The sequence below is a fragment of the Oculina patagonica genome, chromosome 14, assembly GCF_052425735.1.
Source record: "Oculina patagonica isolate OP01 chromosome 14, crgOcupat, whole genome shotgun sequence".
Taxonomy (NCBI): domain Eukaryota; kingdom Metazoa; phylum Cnidaria; class Anthozoa; order Scleractinia; family Oculinidae; genus Oculina; species Oculina patagonica.
In genome coordinates, this window is record NC_135771.1 from 20,458,826 (window position 1) to 20,478,486 (window position 19,661).

General features: G+C 39.6%; 1 protein-coding gene and 1 non-coding gene across 2 annotated transcripts in view; both read right to left on the reverse strand.

Moving 5' to 3' along the window:
* The window catches only part of LOC144638803 (transient receptor potential cation channel subfamily A member 1-like), a 34,080-nt gene extending 16,676 nt beyond the window's left edge, over window positions 1-17,404 (reverse strand). The window contains exons 1-16 of the mRNA XM_078498064.1: window positions 17,288-17,404; window positions 13,051-13,285; window positions 11,701-11,794; window positions 9,929-10,104; window positions 9,009-9,116; window positions 8,799-8,907; window positions 8,192-8,289; window positions 8,053-8,100; window positions 6,949-7,134; window positions 5,970-6,158; window positions 4,878-4,964; window positions 4,319-4,404; window positions 3,892-4,053; window positions 3,049-3,163; window positions 1,289-1,458; window positions 15-99 (exon numbers count right to left, since the gene is read on the reverse strand). Coding sequence (XP_078354190.1) covers window positions 15-99; window positions 1,289-1,458; window positions 3,049-3,163; window positions 3,892-4,053; window positions 4,319-4,404; window positions 4,878-4,964; window positions 5,970-6,158; window positions 6,949-7,134; window positions 8,053-8,100; window positions 8,192-8,289; window positions 8,799-8,907; window positions 9,009-9,116; window positions 9,929-10,104; window positions 11,701-11,794; window positions 13,051-13,248 — 1,911 coding nt within the window. The 5' untranslated portion in view covers window positions 13,249-13,285; window positions 17,288-17,404. The remainder of the gene's footprint in view (window positions 1-14; window positions 100-1,288; window positions 1,459-3,048; window positions 3,164-3,891; window positions 4,054-4,318; window positions 4,405-4,877; window positions 4,965-5,969; window positions 6,159-6,948; window positions 7,135-8,052; window positions 8,101-8,191; window positions 8,290-8,798; window positions 8,908-9,008; window positions 9,117-9,928; window positions 10,105-11,700; window positions 11,795-13,050; window positions 13,286-17,287) is intronic.
* Trnag-gcc (transfer RNA glycine (anticodon GCC)) lies at window positions 11,020-11,093 on the reverse strand. The gene has a single exon. It is a non-coding gene; the product is annotated as a tRNA-Gly (tRNA).
* Window positions 17,405-19,661: the final 2,257 nt, after the last annotated feature.

The following is a 19,661-nucleotide window of genomic DNA, read 5'->3' on the forward strand; positions in this document are numbered from 1 at the left end:
ATAATATTTCTTACCATAGCAACTTCTGGCATTTTAATCACAAGGTGTTTCATCGTGGCCATGTGCCCTGGAGCGCATGTCGTCAGGACTTCGCGCCATCTGCAAAAACAACGAGCAACCATATACTAAGAATTCAACTATGCCAAGAGAAATTTGGGAGTGACCCTTTCATTTCTCCAACAACTATCGTAAGTTGAACCTCCTTTATAACATTAGACTAAAGTGGCACACGGCACTTTAGGGAAAGCGTATTCAGAGCCCCCATAGTGGGGGGAAAGCGAAAAACACGGGGGGAGGAAGGCGAAAACACGAAAAATGAAAAATAGCGGGAGCGCGGTGAATCCGCGCTTTCGTTTCGATTCTCTCCAGGCTCCGCGCGCTTACTTTTCACCTCTCCCCATTTCCCAGCCCAGAACAAGAGCCCCCGGGTACGAAACACGAAAGAGACCTCTGCGGAGGAGAGAGCCCCCACGTGGGAAGTGGCCTTTTGACGGAGGTCTTGAATGTAGGGTTCCTGCACGAATCAATGTACCTTTGCGAAAAATGTCCCCACGAATAGTCTTACTGTAAAGGGTGACGAGAACTGAATACTAACGCCTTTTTTCTGCATTCATAGTTACGTTTACATGATTAATTCTGGAATGACTTTCATTCCGGAACGAGTTCATTCCATCGCCATATACTTCATTGTATCTGTTTACATGATACCGAGACGAAAGTCAAGTCATTCCGGAATGAGTTCATTCCGGTTTTCATTCCGGAATGAAATTTTCGTTCTGGAATGACATTTCATTCTCGAATTTCGTTTGGTTTCATGTCATGAAACCGCATACGGAGGCCACAGTTTGACCTGAGAGCGAAAAAACGTAATAGCATTTACTGTTTAGCCTAAAGAAGCAGTCCTGTGGTCAAACTGCACGTTAAAATTGCAGATGGGGCCATAAATGGGCACAATAACACGTTCGCGCAAAAACGGCGCACATGAAAAGAACGCCTTAGGTTGAGCATGTGAATGCAGAACAAACTTCATTCCGGAAAGAGTTTCGTTCTGGAATGAAAGTCATTCCGGAATCATGTAAACAGGCCCTTACACTAACATATGTTGATTACGTGCAGCGCACGGGAAATGCCACGTGCAGAACACTGCGCGTTCAGTCTTGAGCCTTAAGCGTACGCTAGCGAAGCTTAGCTGATCTGAAATGATAATATCGGTATACCATAAAGCAATTTAATTTTGCTATGGTTTTTTTCTTTGTATTTTTTTTTTCATATATCTTTCTAAACAAACCTGTCGTGACTCGCTACAGCAAGTGCCACGTTTTTCCTGTCAGCATTCAGTGCGGCGTCCAAAACGTTGTGATTCTTTTTGTTCATGAGAATCTCTTGCTCCGGATAAGACAGCAGGCATGAAATTACTTCAGGAGAATCGTGGATGGCGGCCAGATGTAAAGCAGTGTTCTGGATGAGAGGAGTAAAGAAGACAAAAAGTCAATTAATGACTTTAACTGAAAACGAAACAAAAAATACCCTTGCCATAATTAGTTTCAGATGTAACTATTCAAGAAACTTCCTCGAATAATTGTCGTTTCTCAATAAATCGCCCCCTTTCAGCAACCTCGTTCCCAGGGTCTCTCTCTCTCCCCGCCCCAGAGCGGCTTATATTAGAGGCTTAGTATTGACAAAATACATTCTAAGCCGCCCCTCCCTCCAACGATTTTTTTGTCACCACCCAGATTCTGGGGGGCACGTGACCAGACCCAACCATGGTCTCTCTTCTCTCGCTCTGGGGGGCGGGAGAGAGAGAGACCCTGGAAACGAGGTTGCCCTTTCAGGTGAAAATATTTGAAACTAAATAATTGCCTCCCTCGACTAATCACCGCACCCAACCCCTCTATGCTAGCCTGTCGTGAATAATCACCCTCTCTATCCCTGCCTAAACTTTCATCTGGAATGGGAACAACTCTAACCCCAAGAATATTGTCTTTGAAAATAAGTCAAAGAAACCAAACTATTTATACTTCATCTTCATTATTTATGGTGAGAGTTCCAGCGAATGATATTTAGCAATTATTGGATGAGGCTGAGCATGATATGAAGAATTATGCAGATCTCGGAGAGATCATATCATGCGAAAGCCGAATTCAATAATTGTTTTATTATTCATTCAAAATATTTCCAGAGCTCCAAATGAACAAAATGAATTTAAAACGGTTCTTACAGTAGGCAAAGTAGACAAATACACAACAACGTTCGCTTTTAAATTTGATTTAAACTTCAAAAACTCGGTTACCTTCATTAAATTTCTTGTCCTTTATAACGTCGATATTTAGCATTTGCTTGAAGTGTCTATTGAAGCTAAATCTGATGACACAAAGCGATTTTTTCGAGCACAGGTTTCCATCGTTCTTGCTTACTTCGATGTAGAATTTTCGTAAAACCGGTGCAAGTCCTCCGCTGTGGCTGGATCAGGGATTTTTTCCTCTTGAAGATACGCTTTCAAAATCGATCGACTCCCCTTCGTTGCTTTTTCCGTGTTTTACCTCTTCGTAATGCTCAAATCTAGCGGCTATTTTCGCGCTTTCAACCTGCTAGGCAGCAAAGCCTTTCAGTCGCGTGACGTCAGCGGTTCTTGGGAACGAGGTTGCGATCGGATAATCATACTTGGGAACGAGGTTACGATCCAATAATTTTTGATATTGGACGTCAATCGTCCAATAATTGGAATTTCTTCCAAATTTGGTCGGCGCTAGCCGAATAGCTGGAATTAACCGGGGATCGAAAGCCAATCAGAAACACAGAAATATTTTGAATGAATAATAATAAAAATAATCACCCCTTTTGGCGCAAACAACAACAACAATAATAATAATCATCATCATCATCATCATCATCATCACACCCGTTGTAGTAGTTTGTGGCCCGTGACTAAGAAATTTGTGTCCCGGATGTGTCCTCGGAGAGGTTTTTTTCCAGAGTGGTTGTAATTATATTTCACGACTTAATGTAACAAATAAATCAACTGAATTAAGTTAATATAATTTTACTTACCTGATTTTTGTCAAAGAGGTTAATACATTTAGGGTGATGTTCTAAAATACACTCCACGCATCGCTTGGATCCTCTCATGGCAGCGATGTGTAATGCTGTTCTGTCGTTATGATCCCTGAGAAAGTATCACAAAAATATTCAGTACACTGGATATAAATAACATTAAAATAACACCTAGTTACTTGCAAACTGACACAGTAATCATTACGAAAAATATTCTTGATTTTCTATGTTTTCTCGCTTTTTCTATTTTCTTCTTTTCTACTAAAATTCAGCTTATTTCTTCGTCCTTTGCTTTTAGCTATATACTCTTTCTTTCCGCAGGAAGTTTTGGTTTAGCCTGCAAAAAAACAAGAAATCGAATATACTCTTGAAAATGTTCATTGATTTTGCAGGCAAAATTGTAAACGTTTTCTTGCACGACATTTAAAAAAACTTTGAGGCGCCATGCAGTTTGCAATAAGCTAACCTTGAGGCCCTGTTTAGAGGGTGACACTATCCCTTATCCCATTGAAAAATTATTGGGATAAACTGTCTAATAAAATTGTCTAACAAGAGCGGCTTAAAATCATCAAAGCTGCTATCCCTATTATTTTTATTTTCATTATCCCAAAAATTGATTTGTTATACTGTACCTTGTCCCTATAATTATTTAAACAATGTTCGCTTATCTCTAAGATAATTGTGCGAGTTATCCCTAATCCCTAAACCCCTAACAAGGCCTCATCCTTTGCCCGCAAATTGTGCATCATATTACCCCCTGGGGAGGGTAATAATGAGGCCAAGTGGCACACACTTTAATCGCTAAATTATATAGGGTTTCTAATATATCTCCAAACCTACTTTTCCACAGTTGCACCAAGGTTAAGCAAAAGTTCCACGACTCGGTCATGTCCTTCTACGCATGCGAAGTGTAGAGCTGTCTTTCCTTGACTGTCCTTCAGGTTTAAGGAACGAATATTCCGACCGGAAAGCAACGCTTCAACTACCTCATGCCAGCCATATCTAAGAAGGAAAAATAAATCGAGTAAAACTGTCCTTATTTTGTCTTTGATTTTATGTGATTTTTAACGCACTTCCTTCAAAAAAATAGTGCTTTATTAATTTTATTACCTTTTTTTAGTTTGTCAGGAGTCTTACGTTTTTGGCGAGCCTATAGGGCAAGTCAAGAAACAAACGACGAGGGAAATGTACAGCAATACTACAGACTAAAATGACTAATGGTTCCGCCGGTATGGACGCCATTTTGGAATAGTACGTGTTGTGTTACCTGGCAGCACCATGAAGAGCCGTATCTAGTCCGTATGACATAACAGTTGTTGCTGCTCTATTTCTTTCCATGAAAAGCAAGATGTTCTGTCGGATTCAAAAGATAACGTTTTTTAAAGGATGATTGATTTTTCGCCTCTAAAAGAATCGAAGGAAACTTAAAAGTAATATTGTCGACAGTATGGTAAAAAAAATAGTAGCTACAGAAGCACAAAGTTGCGGGAGGAGGAATAGAAGAGGAAGAGAAGAAGAAGGAGAAGGAGAAAGAAAAAGAGAAGGAGAAGCAGGAGGAGGAGGAGAAGAAGGATAATGAGGAGGAGGAGGATTAGGAGCGGAACAGCAGCAGGAGGAAAAGCAGGAGGAGAAGCAGGAGAAGGTGAAGCAAGAGAGCAGGAGCAAGAGGAGGAGAAGCGCGCGCAGGTGGAGGAGGAGGACTAGAAGGACTAGGAGGAGCAGGAGGAGCAGGAGGAGCAGGAGGAGCAGGAGGAGGGGTTCAGGCTCTCTCTCTCCCCAATATCCACAGGTCGAGATTCTCCTGCTTCTCAGTTTAGATCTCTTACCTGAAGGTGACCGTGTTTCGCAGCATAGTGGACTGGAGCAAACCCTGTGATGTCTTTTTCAGTTATCAATCGGTAAGCTGCGCGTCTCTGACAAGAAAAATACGCTTGATAATTTAAAAATTGTGTGCACTGAAAAAGTACCTTAAAATAGTAAGTATTTCTTAATAGCTTCGCGAGGTCCTCTGAGTGGCTAAATTATCTTCAGTCGTCTTTCATGAGAAAAGGGAGGCATGATGGAATGGCTTCTAAAGTTTCATCATATTTCGTGCCTTGCAGTTTACTTATAAGAGGCGACTGCAGGGTACGAGTCAGTCTAAAGCATTCAAACAACTAATAAAGGAAGGCTTACAGTACGGTTGGGATTACAAACTTTAACTTACAATTTTTCGTCAGGCACGGCCTAAATTCTTCAGGGAATGAGCTAATACTGATGAAAAAATGTCTGAAAGACCACCGTAAGGAACACCCGACGACCTGCAATTGACCGACTCGCCCCTCCTTTTCCTCTAGACCTACTGCAATTTCAGACCATTTTCTTTCTGATGATTATTTATCTTCTTATTCCACTAGAACTAGTACATTTATCTCGTGACACTATACGCAAAGATAGGAAAGCGATAGGGCCTTAAGGTAAAACCCTTGAACCCAAGAGTATCAACAAACGTTAAGGGATAGTTGTTTTTTGGTAATTATAAGTACGAGGGGGGTACTCCTATATTGGTTTGGGGGGGCCCGGGGTTTTTTGTGGGTTTATTTTTTTTTAAGAAGGAAAAAGGGGGGGGGAATCCCCCCCCCCTTATTGTGCATATCTTCGTGTATGCCTTATCTTGTGAACTTTTATTCCTTTGTTTGTCTTTTACTTGAATTCTAAGTTTTTCCTTATCTTTTATTGTCTTTGTATTTTCAAGTTGCAACGTAGTTTTTTTCTTATCTGGCCGGGCCAGACGAAATATATTGGCCGGGATTATATCATTGTTATAGTCCCAACGTTCAGCTTTCCTTTATTATACTTCAACAGCGTTTTACAGCGACAAAGCCAGTGCAATCTCTCCAAATGTAACGGTTAAATAACATAAGCGATCAATTTCATACCTGTAGTATCACTTCCATAGTGGCTGTATGTCCCACGGCCACTCGCACACAAGATCGACTATCCACATCTTTGATCGTGACGTCAGCACCCGCATTAATCAACGCCTGGACAGACTCGGTGGCACCCTCCCCAGCTGCTAAGAAGAGAGGGGTGCGGCGGTGTTTGTCACGGGGGTCAACTGAAGCACCCTAAAAATTTGGCACAAAATCAGTTTAGCTTTTGAATAATTTAAAAATTGAGCCTCTTTTGTCCACACGTTCTTTGTATCGCGGAATGGTACCGCGGGAAACCCGGTTTTTTTAGCTTTCTCGAAGTAGTTTTTTCGGTTAAAGGAGCTTCGTCAAGGGGGTTTGGAAGATTTTTGGTCCAAACTGTTTTGAAATAAGTGGTAGGCAATTTAACTCATGAAAAAAAAATCATCTTTGAACATCTAATAAACAGTTATTCCACGAGCACACGTTGGATATGACGATCTCATATCCAACAAGCTCGAGTGGAATAATTGTTTTATTAAAAACGCTCAAAGAATTGCAATATTTGTACTCCACAACTGTTTTAATTTCATTGACGCGTTTTGGCTCAGTACCACATTTGCGGTCAATGGTATATGAGCTCATATACCATTGCGTGTTAACCAATCAAAACGCAGAAATTGCAATATACCATTGCTAGTTTTTTAATAAAGGAAGATATTTCTAACCTTAATTTGTGGAGAGAAATCATACCAAGGCTATAAATATCGATTTTTTTGAAGACGCGCGGAAACAACTTGAAAATCATGGAATAATCAAGCATGGATGCGCAGAAGGTGGACGAACTAACAAGGAGGTACGGTCTTTAGGTTAATGTATTTTTTTGATAGGTTATTATTAGCCCTTTCGGATCGGGTCGTTTAATATGAATCTGGGAACTATTAAGAGTAGAAAGTTACCAGACTTTCCTATCACTTTTGAGGGGAACAAAAATACTCTATCCTACCTGTTGTAAAAGGTACTGTACAACAGCGAAGTGATTGTTATATGCAGCTATATGCAGGGGAGTCAAACCTTGATTGTCAGTCAAATTAGTTCGACAAATGGCGTCATCTTCAGAAGCAAGGAGTTGAACTACCTCTATGACACCTTGAGCGCACGCCACATGGAATGCGGTTGTTCCGTCACTTTTCTAAATCAATAAATTAAAAAATAGAATAAATAGAGAAATAAATGTATTAATGAATGAGGACGGTGATGAATGAATCAATGAATCAATGATTCAATCAATCAATCAATCAATCAATCAAACAATGAGTCAATCAATTAAGCAATCAATCAGCCAATCAACCAATCGATCAATCAATCGACCAATTAACCAACCAACCAAGCAGTCAGTCAGTCAATCAGTCAGACAGTCAACCAACCAATCAATCAAACAATGAGTCAATCAATTAAGCAATCAATCAGCCAATCAACCAACCAACCAACCAACCAGCCAACCAAGAAATCAATCAAGCAAGCAAGCAAGCAAGAAAGCAAGCAAGCAATTAATCAATAAATCAAGCAAGCAATCAATCAATCAAGCAAGCAGGCAAGCGAGCAAGCAATATACAATCAATTGCAATCAATCAAGCAACCAAGCAATCAAGCAATCAAGCAAACAGTCAGTCAGTCAGTCAGTCAATCAATCGGTCAGTAAGCTGGTCAATGCATCTGTCTGTCCTTTCATTTTGTCTGTCAGTCGGCAGTTGGTCATTGGCATCAATAAAGCTTCTGTAAGGCCAAGTAAATAAATAATATACAGATTTAGGGTGCGTTTCTTTGACAAAATCCAAATCCGGGCTTGTATCCAAAAACGGATTCTGCGTTTCTTTGCCTATATCCGAAAATGGATTAATCTCGGATCAGTGATCTGAAGAATCCATACTCCGAGTGGATACATCAGATCATATCTAAATCCAGATTTTTAGGATTCATGATTCATTGGCCTAAACAAACAAACAAACAAACAATCTATACAATTAATCAATCTTTTATACAATCTTACTTACGATATTGGTTACTTGACAAGTTAAGAAACATTTATTTTGTTCGTAATACTGCTTACCTTTAACCGTGGAATGACGGCTCCATTGTCCAGACAAAGACGTACCACCTAAAACATAAATGATTAAAATCTGTTAAAAGCCTTGGTCTCACAGGTGATGAAAAATTTAATTTAGAATTGTTTTGAAGAGACTGTTTACCTCGGGGCTTCCACTTTCAACTGCCAAGTGAAGCAGAGTGCTGCCCTCAGAATCCACATTGAAAAGTAAATCTTCCATTATCGTCTTTTTTGATTGAGCTGCCAGCGAAAACAATGCAGTATTATTAGGCCTACAACCACTGAGTAGAAGAGCCGGTTGGGGAGATATTTATCTCGAGGTCTTGACCACCAACCCAGTTAGCGAGTTTATGACTCTTTAATTCGTTTCTTATCCTTATACAAGCTTTACGAAAAGTGTCAAATGACTAGGGAAATAAACAAAAAACAGGGCGAAAATGACAGTCACTTTGAAGGATTTACTTGGAAACGTTTTGGGTAGGGTCCTTTATTGGGGTCTAAGAACCCCTACCCTCTCCAAGACAACAAAACTTAAATTTGCTACCCCAACTTTAGAGTTTGATTGTATACCCTATCTCAGTCAGACAGCCAGTCGTCTAACCAACCAGCCAGCTAGTCAGCCACTCTGTCGGTTGGTCCGTCAGTCAGTCGGTCATTCGGTTACTCAGGCAAACAGGCAGCCAGCCAGGCAGTCGGTCGGTCGATCGGCCGGTCAGTCATTTCAAAGTGATACATTATGCTATACTAACCATCTTCAAAGAAAAATTCCGCGGTATTCTTGCTTCCTTTTTCCACAGCTCGCGTCAGAGGCGTCATGCTGTCATCATCGCGGCAGTTTGTAGAGGCTCCGTTGTTAATCTACAACGAAATAAACTATAAGAAAGAACTTTAAGGCGGGATTGTTGTATTTTTAACTGCGGCGTGTTGTTTTCACCATGCGTTTGATATATGTTACTAACCAATAATTTGCAGATAGGTACTTTGTCAATATCGGCAGCGATGTGAAGGGCGGTCCGCGAACTATGTCCTCTGATGTCTACGTCGCCTTTAGCTTTTTGAAGAAAAGCCTGAAGATTAAAAGTCATATACTTATTACTTTGTGGGACAGTTCTATTCCTCGAAATCCGTAACAGAATTAATTCGATTAGGTTTTTTCTTACAGTGAAAATTAAACTGCAATGCATGTCAAACCTCGTTAAAAGTGCAATGAAGAGGATTTAAGAATTTGCGACTCTCAAGACCGAAGTTTTAATTTTCTTGCGATGTCAGAACTATTCTCAGTTAAGCATGCAAAGACAACGTCCAAAAATCTTAATTTCTTTTAATTTGGTATTTATAAATGCCAAATAGAAACAAAGATGGCTCATAAATAAGAGTTCAAGTTCTCCGTATAACGCTGTCCATATAACGCTCATTTGACGTTGGTATTTTGCAGGATTTATCATGATAAGTAACGCATATGAAGAGCCATTGTACTGCCTAAAATCTTTTCTTTCGGGAGGTTCTTGAGCAGTCGTCGTTGTGCGCGTAACTTTCTCATAACAAGGTATTAGAACGATATTCAGATGGGTGCGATAACAGTAAAACCAAAACCAAAGTAATCACTCTGGTCAACCATAGAGGACACAGACAATCCATTGAGCCAATCAGAATTAGAAGCCATTACAATGAAGCGCGGGAAAACGTGTGTGAGCGAGTCACCAATGGTTTTAGTTTTACTTCTGATTGGCTGAGGAGAAAGTGGCGCGAGTTTTTCAAACCAGTGACTAAGTATAGTAATGCAAAACCAAAGCAAACGCGAATTACTTTCGACACTCAAGTAATAGAGCGATACCAAAGTGAGATTCGTCTGTTGCAATTAATTGGTCAATAATCCCACCTTAACAATGTTCTCGTCCCTAGTCCGAACCGCGGTATGAAGCGGTGCACTTTGGCTCTCATCTAGAATGGCTGTGTCAGCCCCAGCCTCCAAGAGCATCTCCATGATTTTCACGTGACGCCCTAATATGGCATTGTGGATTGGAGTTCTTCCTGACTTATCCAGAAGATTCAGATCTGAGCAGAAAACAATGTAAGGATTAATGAAGAAATTGTTCAACATGACACGAGCGTGGGACAAAGAAAAAATCTGAGTCCCCGACGGGAATCGAACCCATGGCCTCCCAGATACCGGTTGGGCGCTCTAACCAACTGAGCTACGAGAGACTCGTTGTGAGCTGGGCCATTTACTAGGTTGATATATGACACGCGTCCTGCATACTGCTAGGATCAGCAATGTCGAAATCATCAAGTTTGTAGTAAATAATAAAGATGGTAAATTTTAAGCTCGGTGATAAATATTATAGGATTATTTATTATCAATACGACTCGTTCAAAGCAAACGGTGAGAATTGGACGTGCCAGCAAATTTATTATACAAACCAACGAAAAATAACGACAACAAAACTAGTGGACCAATTTTAAAAATATACTTGCTAAGGTTACTAAGGTTATTTTAATACACCACGGGAGTTCAAATACAAAACTTTTGAATGCACAGAACCACACAACGCAAAACTAGAGAACTTGAAGAGTATTATGTACTTGGCTTAGAAATCAACGTCAGACATCACTATGTAAAAGTATTTGCAAGGCTAGCAATTAACCCTTATTATGAACTGAAACTTTATTTACCCTCGGTATTATGAGCCGTGTTAGGGCTCTAGCAAGTATATGCTAATGAAACCGAGCATTTCACAGTATACAACACAATGCGCAAAGATAGACCACAACACCGGGAACTCCGTGCCCTACTCTTTTCGATAAGTGTGTGGGTTCTTTAACGTCCCCTGTTGATTATAACACTGAAGATGCAGGAGACGGGGCCTACGGTTTATCGACTTTATCTGAGAAGACTACAATATCTAACCATTTGCAGATGTCATTGCAAAGGCAGCATATTCTCCTCAGTTATTTTAAGTCCCTGAGTGTTGGTCCGGTCTGGGACTCGAACCCGAGACCTCCCGCACGGCAGTCCGGCGCTCTACCAACTGAGCTAACCGGTCGGCGGTTATTATGCTAAGCCCTGATTGTTCCGGGACTTGGAGAAATGGCCATTAAACCACTCAAATACAGGTTAGATAGATCTTTTCACACACAACTGTCCATTTTGAATATCGACTGTATTCTGACAGAGTTATAATTAATCGAAAAAAAATACGTGATCAGTTTTTGGTGCAAAATTAGTGGTAAAATAGGCCAATATGCCCGTACTTGATCATGGTCTCCTTTCAAGGCTTTTCCATTGATAAAGATCAAAACTTTCCAGGCCAGAAAAAAGGATAAACAGATTAGAAGATAATAATAAAGTATTTTTCGTTTAAGAAGATAGAAGAATAAAGAAGATAGAGAGAATAGGAAAGCAGAGTAAAATATTGTACTTTTTTACATGAAATCTTCATGTAAATCTTACTGCAGTGTGAAACAGTGCATTTCTAGCAAAGTTAAGAGAAATTTAGCACCGAAGCGCCCAAAAAATCAATTTAACGGTTAAAAAAACGTTTTTTGAGTAATTTCAGCATATTAAGGGTGAACCTGCCTTTTTTCCGCGTGCCAGCCCTACAGTTAAAATGGTTCAGTTACACAAATTAATTAAGTTCGTATAACTCTTACCAGGCTCAGTCTCCAATATGTTCTTGACTTCAGCTTCGTCTCCAGACAAAGAGACCTGGTGTAGTTTAAATGGATTCACCTTCTTTTTGTCCTCCTGTAACCAAGGCAGCAAAATAAACATGGTTAATAAAAGATTTATTTTATTATAAAAGATTTCTTACACGACTGGAAACTTTGTATAGTGAGAATTGCTACCCGGTAGATGTCGTGGAAAACAATGTGCGGCAAAACTTTAACGCGCGCTAAAGGAGTTATAATTATTTCTGTGTTTAAGGTCATTTCATTTTCGAAGCAATTGAAACTCCGAAAAATATCTTGCAAAAAATCGCGCGGGAATTAGCGCGGGATCATCCGTGACAAAACCTGGTCCGACACTTGGAAAATATCGGCCCTCGCGGGAACGAAAATAAAGTAATCTGATTAGCTGTTTTTAGTTATTGGCGCTCATACCACCTTAGTCGTGTAGTAATGAGTACTATACCATCCCTCATACAAAAAAGGAAACTAGATCGATTATATAGATAAGGATATTAACTCAAGAGAAAGTCTGCTAAACGATTTTAATTTGAGGTAAACCTCGTCCATGCTCAGTAACTCATGATAACGACCTTTGCTAGCTTCCATGTACTAGTATAGTAATTTTAACAAAACCAGAACACTATTTTAAGGCTTCTATTGATGTAAATATGTCGTTTGGTTTTTGTCTTTTTCAAAAGCCGGCTCCATTATAGAGGATAATACATGGGTATGCAGAGATACATCGAAAATTTCTCTTCGATTGTTAACTCGATATCTCATGTGTGGCAGCGATTCTGATGGGCCAAAACCAGGACGCATGCTGAGGTTGTTGATGTTTCATTTTTGCTGTAGTATTTGGTTTCGATGCACTTTAAGGTTGCTCCGCAGGGTGCAACGAGAAACGCTTGCTCATAACTTTTTCGGCTTCAGTGCGATGGTCATAAAACTTTGGAAGAACCTAAACCTATCATTTAGCTATAATTAAAATCATACTTGGATTTAACTGGACACCACTTTTTTAACAAAGTCACCGCATATATTTTTGACTTAATTTCTGAAATCAGTTTATACTGACGTAATGCAAACCAAAGCCATGTTTTAGCAAAATCGTGGGGTTCACTTAATTCCCAGTAACATTAAAAAATATATTACTACAGTTGAATTGAATTCTGTCATTTTACTGAATAATAGGTGAAAGTTTTCTGAAAGTTTTATGGTTTCAAAGTTTTTCGTGGACGAGTGGTTCCGAAATAACTTCGGAGCCACCTTAATTCCAGGTCAGATGAAAGGTGTGGGTTTTTATTTCTAATCAAACAATATTGCCACGCCTACCGGTTCGTCTTCATCGTCTCCAGCATCTATCATGTCAAAGACATCGCTTGCCATTGATTGGAGAGACAGCTTACTCATTCCCTTAGCTCGCTGGCGCCGATCCAGTTGAGGACTTTGACTTAAAGGTACCAAAGGTATCCGCTCGGCAGTGGGGCCATCGTGAGGAACTTGTAATGAGTCGTTCATGTTGGTGTCCATTGCAGCGTGAAGGATTGTTAAGTCAGCTGCTTCTGAACTGCAGTGAAATCAGGTAATAGAATTTTAAAACACTCGGACGTGCAAGCAAATTCATACACCCACCGTGGTACAAGGGGGGAGGGGGAGAGGGGCTGGATGGAAACCTTTCCCAGGGTTTTCGTTTTATTAACGCCCAGCGAAACCGTTTTGCACTGAGTAGAAAGCCCATAGCTACAAGATTGCGCAATTTTTGGGTTGTGCCGTCATATGACGTCATTAGAGCCGCCATTTTGGATCCGCCATCTTGGATTGCACCATTTTCTTAGAAAGTCACAAAATAACGGAAATTGACGCGGGGGGGGGGGGGGGGGGCTTCCACTCCCCCACCCTAACACGTCAGAGGGTTAAGACTTCACCTAGGTATACGTCACTGTCTTGGAGAGACCCAATGGGAAGTTGGGATGGTGAAGTGATGAGAGCGCTCGTCTCCCACCAATGTGCCCCGGGTTCGATTCTGACCAGGTGTGATATGTGGGTTGAGTTTGTTGTTAACTTTTCTCTCTTCTAAAAACCCACATATTTTCAAAGTCCATTTTAATTTGAAACTCAGAGGAACGTCATAACCCTCAGCTAGAGCTGATGTGGCTTCCTCTCCAAATATATAAATTTAGTTTTTAAGTTAGAAGACCCTTAAAGATTTTGGCTAGAGTTTCATGGAGTTAGGGCTCGTAATCTGTTGCACTGTTCTCCAGTCTCTCATCCGTTATTCCCTTATCTCTCTGGGATTCTCTGCCTTTGATAACCATTATTTCGACGCTACTATCTGTCCCATCACCGGCCTTACAAAACTCCACCTGCAAGTGTTGGATTGCAGAAAAAAGCCTTTTTATTTATCTCCCGTTAAATATAATTGCCGTCTTCACCGTCTAGACTGCTTTTTTATTCTTTTATTCGAGGAATTTCGTTTATGTTAAGTGTTAGTATGAGCAATGATAGATAGAATAGTTGTTGAGTGTAAACATATTCCCATTTCCTCGGGAAAACGAGTATTTTCAGGTTATTACTTTTTAAATTAAATGTTCCGCATCCGAACCAAAGTGCTTTGACAAATGGCGCCGACAAGTCTGCATATCGCTATTTTCAAACTCGTAGAACATTTTTAGAAAAGCTCTAAAAACATAGCAAATGCCCGATCCCCTCTATAGCGCGCGCCTGCAGGGAATCACGGTAGTTGTATTCATCAAACCATGCGCGAGACTTAGCAACGATGCACGTTGCTAAGTTTTGCGCAGGTTTCGGGATACCGGTAATGAATCGAACTTTGAAATGTGAAAATTAAAACTTACCTTATCTTTGTCTTTCCTTATTTGTTTGTTTTTTGGCATGTTACTATCGTTTGCCCTCGGTCAAATCGCCATCGCTGTTCAGATTTTAGCAATGCAATCTTAATTTTGACATAGTAAGACCCAGGTCCCTAAGAATGGCCTCTGCATTGTATTCATCAAATAAGTCCGACGAAAATTTTTGGAGTAACAATGTAGACAACATGCTGACATTTAAACACAACACAAACGCCTCTGCGCTGAAGAGGATTAGAAGCTTTATGTCTATAGATCAGATTATGATGATCCAGTTAAGAACACCGATTGGACACGCTAAGTCGGCAAATATACTGATCAATTCCTTAATCATGTGAATATTATGAACATCAACTCCACCAAAACAGAAGAATGATGTTGGCAGTCGGTGGAGCTTTTACAGCTATATTGATTTTTAATTTAAAGGAAAATGGCATCATTTCACGTCAAACTGATTTCAATCTTTAATGGAAGTCTAACTCGAGATTTCTTTTGCTATCGAATCTACAAACTTTGAAACAGCAGCTGAAACAGCTTGCCTATAAACTGCAAGAAATGCAAAACATTGTTCAAATTCAAATTTGTTAATGAACAATGTTATCTGGCGGCTTTTTTACATTTTTAACATTTCTTCATCTATTATCATATTCGTACTTAGCTCTCTTACATTATTTTTATCAGAAAGAAATTAATTGAACTTAAATTGCTTTTGCATTATTGCTTTTTACGCGTATGATTCATTTTACTTCGCCCTGTCTCCCAGGCGCTACATGGATAAATAGACGATTGATTGATTGATCGATTAATCATGATTGATAGATTAATGCCCCCATCCATGTTTTTCTCTGCCAGCAATTTGTTCACTTGCTTTGTAATACTGATCTGAGCGCAAGTGGAGCGAAACATCTCAGAAAATAAACATGCAAAATTTGCATATACTTATCCTAAAGCTCTGAAGGTCACTAGTTTATAGGCTTTTTATCATTCGAAAAAGCAATCTGAACGATTAAACAACCGTTATAATTGTTCTTCTCGCACTCCTTCCAACAAGTGACCCTCTTTAGACTTTTCACCTCTGTTTTTATTGATTAACTGAGCGCCCCTATTCTACTTCAATTACAGCGCTGTAAGTGTGCATTGAGTTCAGGCGTGAAACATTGTTCTTGTTAATTGCTTATCCGGGGGGGGGCACTCTGTGTATTTTTGGGTGGGGGTGTGCCGCTAGGACTTTGAAACCATTTATAACCTATACCAGACCATGCTTAACTGATTGTACAACCCTATACTAGACTAGACACCAAAAATCCCTACCTTAGTTTTCCGGCAAATTTATACCCTATTCTAGACCAAAAGTCCTTGATTTTTATACCCGATCCAAGACTAAACTGCTTGAAAACCATACGCATATCTATAAAGCTCATATGTGGAAGTGTCCCCCCGGGTACTCATTTTACATTTTTTTCATTTTCAAAAGAACTGGCTGGCGTGTTCTTCTTAGCTTTTTGGGGCTGTTACTTCCATGTGTGAGCACAATTGTTTAACTTTCTTTCAGTCAACGCATCCAGATGTTAATTTGAAAAGAAATAAGTACCCTGTGCTTAAAGTAAGAGCCCTCGTTTAAGCTCTAAAAATAAATTAAAATAGGCAACCCGGGTGCTCAAATCAAAAACGAGTCATTGTTGCGGTGCAGCGAGGTCAGATGTCGGCAAATTTAAGCGCATTGAATTTTAACTTCGTCAAAATTTCTCACATTCTTGTCAGTATCTTTCTCAAGTAGCTGTTGACAATATAGAGCAGATTAAAAACACATTATAAATAGCTTATTTGTTGGATTAAAGTAACATTTGATCACGTGTAATATCTAGTTGGTTGACTGTCGAGCATTGCACCTTTGTAGCTTTGAGGACTTAATTTATTCCTAAATGCGTTTTTAAAGGGACTATGTCACGGCTAAGTTAATCTTATGTTATTAAATTTTGCCAAATATTCGCTATGAAACTAAATGTTTGCAAAGAAATTAATTCTTTGATACTAAATGACAAAACCATAGCTTCCTTGCAGCTAAATGTGTCTCCCGGGCGTCATAAATTAAAGTTACAAGCAGACATGATTAACTTTGAAAACTGTTCCGCCGGACCATATTTTAAAAGCCCACATCGCAATCCGTTTTAATCTTCGACACTTTTGGCCATCCGTACCTTTTTTTGCATTTGGTGTGTTATTTACATATTCCTTCACTGTTTTAAGAGGTTATTTTATACATTTAAACAAATTTGATGGTCATTTCCTATGCCTAAGTTTGGCTAAAATCCGTGACACGGTCCCTTTAAGAGCAATTTCTCGTTCTAGCAATGAATTCTCGTTTTAGTTTCCTCTCCAATAGCAGTCAATGTTAAGCAATGTTCGTCCTCACCTTGACTGACCGATCTTTCCTCTTCAAGCCAAGTGGCTCATAACGCCTATACACTCTAAGCAATGTTCAAATTGATAGTAAATAGCAAGATAAAGATCTACAAGTTCAAGCAAAAAATTGAATCGATGATCGTCGCACTTCCAAGTGGTGCCAATAAAATAGGCTTCCGAAATATTATGACGTTCTAAACTGCGCGCCGTATAAACGTTAACTTTTAGTTTAGGTCTCAACTGCGTTCCTGCAATCGCGTAATTTCATTTCAGTAGAAAAAACAATTAGAAGGCCTTACCTTTGTCTTATCCAGAGATAGACTCCTAAGAGTTAGCAGCGTTCAGATCAATAGACGCTTCCTTTACATAAAATCAAGGACGCAGGCTATTTATAAAGCCGGCAAGCGGCGAACCGTGTATCCTGCGCCAAGGCCGCGTTCGCTCTAAGCTGCAGGGAGCGATGAGAGGCGTCTAGCACAGTTTTCGCAGGCTTTGAAGCGTGACTCGTACGTGAATATCTCAAGCAAATTTTGTAGGCTGCGTGATGACGTCTGGTATTTCCTTGGTTATTTGAAACAATACACCGCCAGGCACGTATGGCGCTTAAAATGGACACGCGATCAAAACAAACACGAGCGCCTGTTTTCACGTGATAAAGTTTCAGATTTTTAATGCGCGCGTCTAAATGGCGCGCGTACGGGACCTTTATATACCTTTATGTTATGTTAGTGTAGACTTATCAGTTACGTTTGAAAAAGAGGAACTACGATTTTCATCAAGCAGATGGCAGAGAACGTATCAATAACTGTTTTCTTTATACATGAAATCAAGAGCGTATTTATTCGTGATAATGTCTAACACTAGCCAGCGGTAAACCGTGATACGTAGGCGAGTATTAAAACTCACGCAAATTTGGTATTAAGCCCCCGCAAACGAGGTGCAACATTGCTGCGGAAACTGATTGTTTTTCTAATTGTTCTCCGTTGCGCACACACCCAGTATTTATCGCGGAAGGAATTTACCTTTGTTTCCAACGAGTTGCGTGAGCAAACTTTGTTTACAAGAAGCAAAAAACAGGTTCTGAATTTTTCCACGTAGGCGCGCTAAGAAAACAATTTTGAGAAACATGTTTCCACGGCAGTGTTTTCGCCCAGGAAACAATTTTGGGATTGACGATACAATGTTACCACGACAATCCTGCCTCGTTTGTGGGGGCCTTTAAACAAGGGCAAAGACGTTAGCAATCTTGAAGTCACGAAAGTTATAGTTGTTTTTTTTTTTGCGTGTGGCAGTCAGTTTCCGATTTTTCTCAGAGTGAAAGTCCCTATGAAAGTGCAGTTTATGCAACAAATAATAGTAATATTAACATACGCACAAGTCACGCATGTAAATACATAGCATTTAAAGACTTTTCGTTAAATATTCGTCATGCTTTAACTTACTCATTTTCTCACTCAGAGAGTCAGTGTAAACTTAACTACAAAAACAAATAAATAAATAACATTTGTTTACCCTCGGTATTTAATTTAGCACAAGTGCTAGTGGGGCTGAACATTCAAACATTAGAAACAAATATTACAAATTAAACGTAACAAGGATAAAAATCCCAACTAGCTAGTTAGAAGGCGAACCATGGCCAGTTCGCTATTTCAAGTGTGGCCGAGGAGTTGGACTCGGGTCTACCCCGAAACAACACTAGCTAGTGTTCAGAAAGGGTCTTGAACTAAGAGTGTCTGTACCCCAATTCGGTAACTTGTATAGTAGGTTTATTGTCGACAAATACTGAACATCAAGCCACTCATTTTGATCGACATATTTACTCCGCCGTTATTTCGTTTAAAATTCGCTTTAATCGAAGATCCGCAATTTGTTGCGTGGCACATTTTAGACTTTTGCAATTACGATTTGAAGAAATAAGAATTCAGAGAATTTTTTCTGCGATATCAGATACAATGTCATGTTGGATGCTTTTAGTGCTGTGCAGTTCATCGATATGCATATAATCTGTGAAAAGCTGAATGTCTAAACATCGGTTTGACAACGCCTGCTGTGTAATGCAACTTAGCGAGAAGCGTTAATTCAAGGCGCGAATGTAACTAAAATCGGTACTTAAAATTAACATTTTTAAAGGTTCGAGTTGTCGGAGGTCAACTTTTCCCATGGAAGCCGAGAATGGGTTAAAAATAAATGAAGGAAAAACTTTTATTAAAGCGTCAAAGGTGATTCGCTTTGTAAAAACAAATATCAGGGAAACTTGAAATTAAAGCAATATCAAACAAGTTAAAACTACTTGTTTAAAAATGTTAAATATTTAAAACGACTAAAATTTTACAGGTTATACTAAGTTAACAAATAAGAATTAATTATCTATTTATTTCTATACTCAGTTAAAAGTACAAATTTACAAACGTAAAAACTATCTAAAAACCGTGTTTGCGGAGGGTTCGACAGTTCGAGTTATTGAGGATAAAACTATTTTAGTCTGCGATCGAGTCTAAAGCAGATCCAGGGAAACGACTTGTGCTTCGAGTTTCAAGCGGTTGAAGAATCAAGATCGCACTGTAATTTGTTAAAGTAAAAGGCGGCTTTAACCGTGATGACGGTACGTGATGTGCTTTAGCCGTGATGTGTACGCTGGCAAAACAAACATGAGCGCCTGTATTCACGTAATCA